At 34.3% G+C, this 12,913-nt stretch overlaps 1 protein-coding gene across 1 annotated transcript; it reads left to right on the top strand.

The window, feature by feature from the left end:
* The first annotated feature begins 8,427 nt into the window (after positions 1–8,427).
* On the top strand, positions 8,428–12,913 carry LOC111515354 (Quiescin sulfhydryl oxidase 1). Its single transcript, XM_023171581.2, has one exon. The coding sequence runs from the start codon at positions 8,531–8,533 to the stop codon at positions 10,448–10,450; it is 1,920 nt and encodes a 639-aa protein (XP_023027349.2). The 5' UTR covers positions 8,428–8,530; the 3' UTR covers positions 10,451–12,913.

The raw sequence follows: 12,913 nt of genomic DNA, 5'->3' as shown, positions 1-12,913 counted from the left end.
TTCGACGGAATGATGTTCGTCACTACTGAAATTTTCAGCGAAAACAGGTGAAGGTTGGATGGTTACGCTCCAGAGGAGTATCCATGCCAACGATTAACTAATTTCTCTTAACGCTTCAGTGGTCAGTGTCTAAGTGTGTCGATAGGGGTGAATCAATAATTAGTGTGTTAATACAGAAAGGGGGATTGTTTGTTTCCGTTCAGTTGATATGAGTCCACTTCCGATGTTTTTCAGTTTGTTTGTGCAGATCCAGTACGACTCGATTCATCCATGTACAGAATGGACCATCAACAAAGCCAGATGTAATGGGGGCAAGCCGGGCAAAATAGAGGGCACAGGAGACATGATTCTCGAGTCATAGGTCATGGGAATCCTTTTCCGCTTGAAAGTGACGTCAAAATGAAGTAATTTGACATTCTAGGGCATATATTGATCTTTGCGTATAGATGAATGTGAAAAAAGATCCCCATGACTCAAGGACGGATTTAAAACTGGAACCTCTGGCATAGAATAAATCCAAAACGAGCACTCTTCCTGCAACACCCCTACCGACGCGTATTTCACCAACAAAGTTAGCTTCTTTAGGAAAATTCCTTGCTCTAAAACTGGTATCCGCATAGACACACACCAATGATTCCAGACAGGAAGGAAAGGGAACTTGCTCTTTTTATCGTCCCACTCCTTCTCATAGTCGGCGCTGGACTTCCAAACAATGTTAAATCTGTGGTTAAATCGGTCGTACTACCGTTTTGGACATCCCTACGAATATGTTCTCGAAAAAAAGGTGTTTGACTGGGTGAACTACTGGAAGATTCTGAATGTGAATTGTTCGACTTTTGGCTTTCCTCTTGAGACATATTTGTTACTCAATCGTGGCTTGCCCTGAACACTTTTTGTTTATAATACGTCACGGGGGTTTTCGACGGAATGATGTTCGTCACTACTGAAATTTTCAGCGAAAACAGGTGAAGGTTGGATGGTTACGCTCCAGAGGAGTATCCATGCCAACGATTAACTAATTTCTCTTAACGCTTCAGTGGTCAGTGTCTAAGTGTGTCGATAGGGGTGAATCAATAATTAGTGTGTTAATACAGAAAGGGGGATTGTTTGTTTCCGTTCAGTTGATATGAGTCCACTTCCGATGTTTTTCAGTTTGTTTGTGCAGATCCAGTACGACTCGATTCATCCATGTACAGAATGGACCATCAACAAAGCCAGATGTAATGGGGGCAAGCCGGGCAAAATAGAGGGCACAGGAGACATGATTCTCGAGTCATAGGTCATGGGAATCCTTTTCCGCTTGAAAGTGACGTCAAAATGAAGTAATTTGACATTCTAGGGCATATATTGATCTTTGCGTATAGATGAATGTGAAAAAAGATCCCCATGACTCAAGGACGGATTTAAAACTGGAACCTCTGGCATAGAATAAATCCAAAACGAGCACTCTTCCTGCAACACCCCTACCGACGCGTATTTCACCAACAAAGTTAGCTTCTTTAGGAAAATTCCTTGCTCTAAAACTGGTATCCGCATAGACACACACCAATGATTCCAGACAGGAATGCTCGTCAAAGTTATCGTCAATTTTAACAGAGTGATTCATAAAAAGGTAAACAAAGAGCTGTTTTGAATGGGACCCTTGTCACTGTTCATTATTCTCGTGCCACACTGCTATTTCCAGACTTTCGAAAGCATTCAAAAATCTAGTGTCGTGTATAAAGGGGGTAACATAAGTACCTACGTTAAAATATTCAAGTGACGTATTCCTTAGACAATTTTAAGAAAAAAAGTCTATATGAACTTGTGTCCGAAAATGCTTCGTTTCGGAGATACGGGATGTTGAAAGTGAATTTTTTGTTCGCTTTTTGAAAATAACTCTTGCAAAAAATAAGTTATTTGCACAAAATTCGTTACCCAGGATTTTTTGACGCTCCTCAACAACGCTGGAGGTGATCGTTTTCGAGATATTTACAATTTTCTATTATGATGCGTATTACTTTATAGCCAAATTTGATTTCAAAAATTTTTGTCACTCTCAGCTTGCAAATTAAGTTAATTAAATCGAGTACGCTATGAAAGTTTGTTTATAAAAATAGAAGTTCGATGTCACATTTTTAACTATTAATTGACAAATTCGCAGTTCGGAGTTTATAATAGTATATTATGCAACGATCATGTAATGATGGTTATTAAGACACGAGCATTAACCGGGATACGAAACGAGCCGAAGGCGAGTTTTGTATGGTATATGCGAGTGTATTAATAACCATTATATGAGAGTTGCATACGCTATTTTTTCTAAACCCGATAAATAATGAAAAACTATAAATAATATATTTGTATTGAACACATTTACAGTAATTAACTCATATTTTAAAAAAAAACACAAACTTAATGGTATTATCATGGATATATGAAAACTATAAAGATTCTAATTATATTTATATTGAATATCACAACTGTAATTAATCTGATCTTTTAAAAATATTGGAGTCGATGGTATTCCTTCTATATCGCTGTTTTCAGACATTTTGATAATATAGGTAGGTAATATGAAAACTGATTTTGACAAATAAAGCAATTAGTTACTTAGGTTAGAATCTAGGACAAACAAAGGAACAGGATTCTTGATTGAAAAATTATGGGTTTCTATTGGTTGATAATCTGTATCGTTATGAAAAATCTGTATCATAATGGATATCATTATGAAACGGATTATGGTCATATAAGTGTATTGTTAGAGTACGGGTATAGAAAAAGTGATTTTTTGGTACCATGCCCGACTTTACAAATGCTGAAATGGCTGATATGGGTTTTGCATACCTACGGCTTGGCTGACGGAAATTCAAGCGAGACCAGACGCATCTATCAGGAAAGGTATTCCCAACGCGTGACACCTCCTACAGCGACATTTGCGAATATTTTCCGCGACTTTCCGAATCTGAAAACTTTGAAACAAATTCTGCAGTAGGACGGCCCGGACTACAAGAACTGTAGAATTGGAGAAGGCGGTTCTCGAAGAAATTTTCGAACATCCAGAGACAAGTACAAGAAAAATTATTCAAACTTAAAATGTGAGTCACATGACAGTTTACAGAATTTTAAAGGAACAGCAATTATATCCTTATCATATTCAGTGTGTCCAAGCACTTACGCTGCGTAATTTCCAATTACGTATCGCATTTGCTCAATGGCTTCAAAGAAAAGTCGAACAACATCCGCAAATTTGATCGAAAATCCTCTTCACAGACGAAGCTAATTTTTCAAGAAATGGTATCATGAACTTCCATAACAACCACATCTGGGCGGAAGGTAGGTAACCCACATGTGATAACGCAAACTCATTTCCAAGACATATTCTCTTTTAATGTATGGGTAGGCATAATTGGGGATTATTTAATTGGGCCCTATTTTTCCCCCTACATTTGAATGGAGATGCTTATCTACATTTTTTGGAACACGAGCTTCCCCAACTTATGGAAGATATTCCCATTGGTCTCCGAAATCACTCTTGGTTTATGCACGATGGAACTCCTGCTAATTTTAGTGTGATAGCAAGAAATTTTTTAGACGTAGCATATCCCCAACGATGGATAGGAAGAGGAGGCACTGAGCATTGGCCCCCGAGATCACCGGCCCTCAATCCCGTCGATTTTTTCTTTTGGGGACACCTAAAATCACTAGTTTATGCTAGCCCCATTGAAAATGAGGAAATGTTGGAGGGATCGCATCATAGCTTGCTGCGAAACGATAAGAAACACTCCGGGCATTTTACAACGGGTCCGGAATTCTTTGATGAGGAGAGCAGAAGCTTGTTGGGGGTCGTCACTTTGAACAGTTGTTGTAATAGTTGTTTAGTTCAATTCTAATATGTTTATTTTCCTAATCTCCGAATTGTTTTTTTACAAACTCTGAAATGTAGCACTTTCTAATTGAATAATTAAACCTGACAAATTTTTTTAATTTGGATTGAATAAACAGTTCGATAATGCTCAGTTTAGAAGAAGTCTGTACGGGTATACTGCGTATGAAGTTTGATGAAAATAACTAAAATTGAAAAAAACTTATGGCAAAAACCTTCCATGTTTTGAAAAATTTCAACAATATGTACCTATTTCAAAAACGAATCATTCTTCGTTAAACATTTTATAGGAAAAAGTTGTTCATTTTGACGAGATCCACCACATACTTAGTTTTTGTAATGTTCTCAGCCACTTCACTTAGCGCCCTTGGAGCTAAGTAATATGCATCGATATAGAAAATTGTAAATATCTCGAAAACGATCACCTCCAGCGTTGTTGAGGAGGTGTACCTTTTTTACTTGGAAAAGGTGTGGGAATTAGGTTTTTTCATGAAAAGTACCAAAAGTTTACTGTCAAAAAAGTTAGGGCAATTTGAAATAAATAATGACAGCGTACGCAGCGCTCTCTAGATGTTACATGAAAATTAATACGAAATTATGATTTCCCACGTAAAAAAAAACTAGGGTACCGAATTTCGTGCAAATAACTTATTTTTTGCAAGAGTTATTTTCAAAAAGCGAACAAAAAAATTCACTTTCAACATCCCGTATCTCCGAAACGAAGCATTTTCGGACATAAGTTCATATAGACTTTTTTTCTTAAAATTGTCTCAGGAATACATCACTTGAATATTTTAACGTACTTATGTTACACCCTATATACTCAAAATATTTTCAGTACTTTTCATAAGGAAGCACTTGTCGCGGAAAAGGCGCTAATAAACTTTTTTATTTGAAAAAGAGTTTTGTTATACCTCGTTTGATAGTTATTTCAACTGTCTATCCAATACTATTTTATTTTTGGAGATCGGATCAGGTCGTTCTCCAGAAATTGTTTTATGTTCGTTTTATGAATCTGCAAAAAACCGATTAATAGATTAATTTTGAAAGTTATCCCAGTTCATCCCAGTGAATGTTTGAAATATTCATCATTCAGTACAAACTGAATAGGAGAGAGTGTTTTCATTTTTGTTTAATTCAATGTTCATATAAAAATAGTTGTGCCGAAAGAATTTTTTTTCGTGTAATTCAATATTTATATGATAGTAGTTGTTTCGTGTTTTGTTTGCTTGAATATGTCTAATACGGCTGATTTGGCATTCCTTCTATTAAAGAATACGAATTGCGTTTTTTTTTATAATAATAATAATTTATTTTCCAAGGGACAACATGTGAATTAGTATAGTCAAGAAAAAAACATTCTTTCTGGATTTAAATCCTAGATAAGCGATTAAAATACAGAGGCCAAATTCAATGCATTTCTGATTCAACAGCAGACAGCGTTGTCTCATCAGTGGTGTTAGGGGTGAACCACGAATGCATTGCTGGAATCAACTATCCTCAAAAAACAAGTCTGAAACAAGGGAGCGACATCTCCTCTTACAAAGACGACATCTTTGGGATCGACAGAACACTCAATCTTCAAACATCAAAGATAAACGAGGCTCCTCAAGGGCGAAGATCTCCAAGGCGGTCAGTTGCAAAGCAAAGCTTTGATATCGACCGCTTTCGAGATTCATCCTTGGGGAGCCTCGTTTATCTTTGATATTCGTATCTGTCGACCACATATACTAAAACCAATAATGATTGAGAGTAGAAGTAAGCCCAGTTGACAGCAAATCGGGGGCGTGCTTATTAATTTTTGAGACGGTTAAGAATGAAAGAAAAATTCTTAGTACAATTAGTTGAAATATTCATACACATTTTTTATTTATTTCATTAAAACTTTGCAATATCGTAATTTACCTAATCGTTGTAGTCATTAGGTGGGCCTTATGAAAACGGAGTAATATATATATATATATATATATATATATATATATATATATATATATATATATATATATATATAACTTTTTTTCACTATTGGATTGCAGCAATTGATAAGTGAACTCTTTATAACTATTCTCAAGCTTTCGAATAACTTACTCATCGTCAGGGGTACTAGAAAATACAAATTACAAATTTTTGATAATAGAATATAATATAAATGTAAATGTACAAATTTTCGTCTAATCTTCAACCTCAGATTCGTCACTGTTGCTACCGCTATCATCAAAGTGAATTATGATTGGTTCAATATTGTGTTCAATACGGTTGTCTACGTCCCACATTTTTTGCTCCTCTTTTAAAACATGCTGCATGCATTTCTTCCAGTCTTCTGCAGAAACAGTTCGAATAGCTTCTTGTAGGTGATGTTGCACGTCCATTAATTTAAATGTTCTGTTTTCTCGTGCCACATATCCTTTTACTTGCGCCCAGATAATTTCCATTGGGTTTAATTCGCAGTGGAATGGTGGTAACCTTGAAACTGTAATTCCACGACTTAACGCCATTTCATCCACTGCGAATTTTTTATATTTGTCTGTGTGTAATTTTGTTAGCTGAAGTAGTTCTGCCTTTAAACTATCTTTGTTATATTGGATGTTCTTATTAATTAACCATTCTTGAATTGCTGCTTTTTTCCATGATTGTTTCGGAATGGTTCTAAATGTTGACTATGGTATGGGGCATTGTCCATGACGATGACAGACCCAGGTTCCACAAATTGAATAATGCCTTCAAACCATTTTTCAAACATCTCCGCATTCATCTTTTCATGATAGTCGCCTGTTTTCTTAGATTTGAATATTAATTCACCATTTGGTAAAAATCCACTGTCGCTTCCTATATGCGTAACTATCAGACTACCTTTTCCAGATGGCTGTTTTAACCCAACTGACAAACCTTCAATAAAGGCTTGTCGTGCACTTGTTATATTACCATCCTGCCATACTTTTTTGACCGTATGTCCTTGGTTAACCCATGTCTCGTCCATGAAGTACAATTTTTTTTTGAGATTCCGAAATTCGTCAATTTTTCTTAGATAGTTTCTTCTCCATGCTATTATTTCTTGACGTTCAATGAGAATGGTTTTCCTGTCAACTTTTCCGTACGTAAATTTCATTTCGTGTACAAGTTTCCTAAAAGTTTCTTTACCCAGTTTTGGGACCAATTCATGATCGCTAAGTGCCTCTAGAACTGTTTGTACTGTGGGCAGCTCATATCTGAAAAAGAAACTGTGAATAGTTCTGCGTATACTGGTTTTGGCTTCTTCATCAACTGTGATTTTTTTTCGTCCGCTACTAGTTTTTGGCGTTTGTACGTCCCCATGAATTTCTGCTTCTCTTAGTATTTTGTAAATCGATGATTTTGGTACACCGGTATAATCAGAGCACATATCAACTAATTTATCTTTTGTAATTGTGGAACTTAATTATGTAGAAATACCCGGTTGGTTATTCGGAGGTACACACGTAGAATTACAGCACATATGCACAAAGTCATCTTTTGGTGGCTGATGATCTATTTCAAGACAGTGAAATACTCGCAGTACAATTTGTTTTTTTCTTACTGACCGAGACTCCGACCGTTTTACCTTTTTCGACGTGGAAGGCCCGACCATGTCTCCCATTTTTTGAGTAGTTTGAGAACGGTGTAGAAATATAATTATGTAACGCTTAAACACTTATTAGCACTATTATTTTCACCAATTGTTATCACAACACGTCGATTGCTGACTAACTTAACTGTAAAACGTACAATTCACGCTGTATAATTCACAAACCAATGATACGCTCATAGCTGCAAGTACATTAGTGAGGACTGCAACGATGAGATGGAAGTTACGGTAAAGTGACAAAGACAGAAATATCGTTGCGTACAGCGTTGCCACTAGTTATAATAAATATCTAACACTATACAAAAAATAATGAATTTTAACTGATCAGTAATCAGGAAAAGTATTACTCATTACAAGCTCATTACTGATTTTTGTCATAAATAATACCTTTTAATCGTACTAGTATTGTGTATTATCTATAATTTGCCACAACCTACAACTCTACTGCTTACTATATTTTGATTCCGCTATAAACTGGTAACGTAAAATTTAGATATGACAACGCGCTTTACTCTCAATCATTATTGGTAATACTATTGATACCGTATTCGTAAGGGGAAATGTCGTCGCCCTGCTCAGCAGTATCACCAGATTCATTAAAGGGGCAAATCATTCGAAAATCCGGAAGAATTATGACTTACTCACTATTTTTCGTCCATTTCATTGCCAATACAAAAAAAATATTGAGAACGTGTGCTTTCTGCTGGTCATCAGTCAATACCTTGTCCATTAATTTAATTTCACAATTTTTTCTTTATAAGTAGAATTTGAAACCTCTGATGTAAAATGTATCTCCATTATAACAATAATACACGTGTTTTGTTAATCGACTTAACATCATCAGGAGATGTCTAAGAGTCTTGGTTTTCCTAGAGCTTCACATCGCCACCTTGCGGAAATTCTCTTCTCGAATAACAAAATGACAACACGTTGTGTTTACGTCATACTAAAAAAAATGGAAAATGAAAACATTAGTAACATAACCTATTCCATTCTGTTTTTATCTTTATATCCAGCTGTTGGCAGATTAGTTATGTTTTTGTTAAGCGGTATTGAAAATAAGTATGCCACTTAATTTTTTTCGTATATTTTGTTCGATATCGGTGGCTTTTATTCTACTGCAGCGATCTGAAGGTTCGGCTTTGAGTATATTCGAACAGAAAAAATATAAGAAACTTACAGATGGACAAGGTTTATATTCTTCTAAGGATGATGTGGAGATATTGGGTGTTGATAACTTCAAACATGAAATATATGGAAATGAAAGAGCCTTTTTGGTTGAGTTTTATAATAGCTGGTGTGGGTTCTGTCAGAGGTTTGCCCCATCCTGGAAAGCCCTAGCAACTGATGTGAAAGAATGGAAAGGTCTCGTTGGAATTGGTGCTGTAGATTGTTCCGATGACGTTAACAATCCACTGTGTAGAGATTTTGAGATAATGTCTTATCCAACAATAAAATATTTTCATGAGAATTATCAAGAGGGTCCAAAAAATTTAGGGAAGGTGATTCAGGCAGGATCAGATATGAATGAACATAGACAAAAACTTATAGAAATCATTCAGAGAGAACAATATGAAGGTAGAGGCAAAATGTTTCCAAGTTTATTTCCATATAATAATCCCAATGTAAATCTATTGTTTGATGATGCTCCAAAAAATGCAAAGTACGCCTTTTTGATCTTCCAAAATCCGTCAAGTTTTTTAGCTCAAGAAATTGCTCTAGATTTTAATAAAATCAAGGATGTGGTTGTTAGATATACATTCAACAACAATTCAGAATTGATGAATGCTCTGCAAGTAAGCACTATTCCTGCTTTGGTTTCTATAGGTCGAGATAGTTCAGTACAAACTTTAACTTCTTCCGAATCTAGAGAAGCATACAGTACTGCAATTCGTCAGTTTTTAAAATCAAAACATATTATTGTCCCAGGTAAAGTTCATGAACAAGCACCTGTTGAAAAATGGGTGGATTCCAAAGTACCTGATATGAAAGAATTCATGCAAGAAAGAGAACGAGAAGCACTAAAAGAAAAAGTTAAAAAAATGGGTGATGTGATTTTCCAAATGGATTTGGAAACTGTCCTTCGTTATTCCCTCAAACACGAAGTTGGGAATTCCAAAGAGATTACCGGGGAGAAATTGAAGGCCCTTTCTGATTATATAAATATTCTTGAAAGACACTTTCCCTTTGGCAAGTATGGACAGCTGTTTTTGAAAGAAATTAAAAATCATATATCTCAAAAGACCTTCATTCATGGAAGTGAAATCAGAAAAATGGTAGAAGATGCTGAAAGAGAAGAACGCCAAGTGTTTTCAACGCCTCAAAAATGGTTAGCTTGTAAAGGCAGCAAAACTACCTACAGAGGTTATCCTTGTGGTTTGTGGAAAATGTTTCATTATCTCACCGTTAATGCTGCAGACTACAGTGGCATAAAAGGTGACAACCCGAAAATTGTGCTGGAGGCAATGCACGGATATATAAAACATTTCTTTGGATGTGCAGAATGCAGTAAGCATTTCCAACAAATGGCCGACAGGAGAAAAATTTTTGAAGTCTCTTCATGGGATGATTCCATACTTTGGCTATGGAGTGCTCACAATGAAGTTAACAAGCGTTTATCTGGTGATGAAACGGAGGATCCTGATTACCCGAAGTACCAGTTCCCTTCAGACAAAAGGTGCCCCAGATGTCATAATAAAGATCATTCCTGGAATATTCCTGAAGTATTACTCTATCTGAAACATATGTATAGTAGTATCAATGTTAGGTATATTGGTTCTGATACAAGAATTCTGCATCTTGGTTTGAATGGAGAATCTTCTTATAACTCCTCTGAATCAAGTTTATTCAAAACTATCGATGTTGGTTTGTGTTTTATTCTTTATGTGGCTTCATTTCTGCTTCTGGTAATATTGATCCGAATGTTTTTGAAGAGGGGCTATAGAAAAAAGATATACTCACATGATTTACTAGGAAAGGTTTGAAAATAAAATATGTAACTGTTTACAGAGAGAAACATCACATTTCATGAAACTGTAGCATACAATTGATCTCAGAAATTCTTGCATTTAATTTCACTGCTGTTCAGATAACCCACAAGAATATTATGTGTCCATTCATAAAAACCCCTTGAACATTTCTTATTTATGTGCTCTATCTTACACAAACACTGCTTGCATATGAGAAAACTGCATCACTCTACATGATACCCATTTATTTCCATCAGGATAAAATTCTAAAGCATCTAAAAGTCTAGATTTATGTATACCAGTTTCAATAATTCATTCAGTAACTGTTTTTGAATACGTGTTAGGCAAGTATACCTTTATATTTTCCGAAATCTGATATGCTCTACATGTTGTTTGATATGAGTTTTAATAACTTGTCACAGTGCTCACAGCTCAATTAACAAATATATGTTGAAGTGAACAATCACTGTTTGTAACTACTTTCATTTTCACTGTTACAAAAATTTGATCAAATAAATAAATAAATATTATTAATTTGCATGGAACAACAATTAACTTTGACTTCATGTATATTTGAAAAGTCGAGAATTTATAAAGATACTCTCTAAATATATGTATCCTGAATAGTTTATCGAATTTGCTTGACCAATTTTTTTTTCAAACTCTGGACAAAAAAATTGTAGTTTTCAATTTTTTGTAGTTGTTAATAACGAATGAACTGAAATGAAGTGAAGATAACAATTTCTAAGCCCTGGACATAACAAGGATATATATAAATGGTAACTCCTTATTGTTTCAATTTTATAGTAAAGTTAATATTTGTGGATCTGTTGTTAAAAGTCAATACAAAATCTTATGACCCACTATTCTTTGTATTAAAAATCGTGTATACATCATCTGCATATCGAATCCAAGTCTGTAAAAAGTAATCTAAACTTTTCTCTACTTCCAGTAAGAGGATTATTATCAGACTTTTTTGGCATGTTCAATGAAAGTCTCAAGACTCCTTTGGGAGAAATTAAACAAACTGCACATCCTTATTCATGAGACCAAGATTTTTGTTATAAATAGATTGTATAAATTTTATTGTTATTTGTCTAAAAGTGAATACAAATAGGGATCAGTGTAATTTATCTTCTGATGGCGTCACATTGGTTGGTGTAATGTACGTCGAGAAGATGGTTACAATTCTGGTGTGTGGTAGCAGAGTGTTGTTAAGTTAATTTTTACCAGGAGTTCCAGTTCCTTTCAGTTATTGCTGCATATTGTTAATTAATAATGAAAAAACACTAATTTTGATGATGGGCTTCCTGAGGTAAACCACTTGAATTTATTTGTAATTATTATGTATTATTTATGTTTATTATCATTTTCATTCTGGGTAAATTTGACCAATACTGTATGTGATATTTTTGCTAAATATGCTTCACCATAAGTGCATGGCTTGCTGAACAAAACTTTTTTTATTATGAATGTGTACACATGGTAGTTTTGTATAACATACCTAGTTATAGTATTGTAACAATTTTTTACTTTTTCAGAGCATTAAAGCAAATCGCATCATTTTGTTTTAATAGTCTATGTATTTTCAAATTTGCCCAGAAGGGACATATGTGCCAAATATACTGAAAATATAATTTATCTTCACACTCCACAAAGTAGTTTATTCAAGTGTATCTTGAAAATGAAAAAATCCAATGTGTTGTTATATAAAATATGATATGATTACTGTCTATATATAGGAAAAATTCAAATTATTGATTATATTATTTGTAATATTTAATTTTTACAACGAAAAGTTCTTTATAGAAATTTTTTAAAAGGATATTGTTAATATTTTTCTGTAAGACATTTTAGTCAATGTTTCTTACTGTTTTTGGATGTTCAACCTTCCACAATCTGAAAAATAAACAAAACTAAATCAATAGAAAATCTTCAGCTGAAGGGTAATTAAGGGCAAACTTAAAAGTTCATGTGAATTATAAACCATTGAAGAGTCCAATTAGTCAGTAACTTGTCATATTCATTAATTTTTCCTACAAATTGAAAAATCAACGGAAAAAATGAAACTTTTATACTAAGACACAAACGTGTGTTAAAGGAAATTATAGCTGTTTCCAATAGAGCCGTTGTTCATAACTGAATTTTTGTCAGTTTTGAAAATGAAAAAAGAAATATCATTTTTTCCATGAGTCACTAACTCAACTCTTCTGTGGTTTATATTATGCAGAAACTTTTCGGAGTGAACTCTTCATTTTGCCAAACACTTCAGCAGATTCTCCTTCACCTTCATTTATTTTCCAAATTGTGCAATATTAATCATCCAAAAAACAGAAAGGTGTTTGTTGTTAACTAAAGTTATTTTTATCATAAAGGTTATTTGTTGATTTTGTTTTATATAGGTATACATTTTGTATTTTTATTGTTGATGTGACCAAACTGTATATATTTCATTCAATGAAATTGAGTTTTAGTCAG

This window comes from Leptinotarsa decemlineata, unplaced genomic scaffold (genome assembly GCF_025532065.1).
Source record: "Leptinotarsa decemlineata unplaced genomic scaffold, Ldec_3_MD MMD2_tig00026328_RagTag_RagTag, whole genome shotgun sequence".
Taxonomy (NCBI): Eukaryota; Metazoa; Arthropoda; class Insecta; order Coleoptera; family Chrysomelidae; genus Leptinotarsa; species Leptinotarsa decemlineata.
Note: the sequence above shows the minus strand (reverse complement) of the source record. Positions and strands in the feature narration are given on the sequence as shown.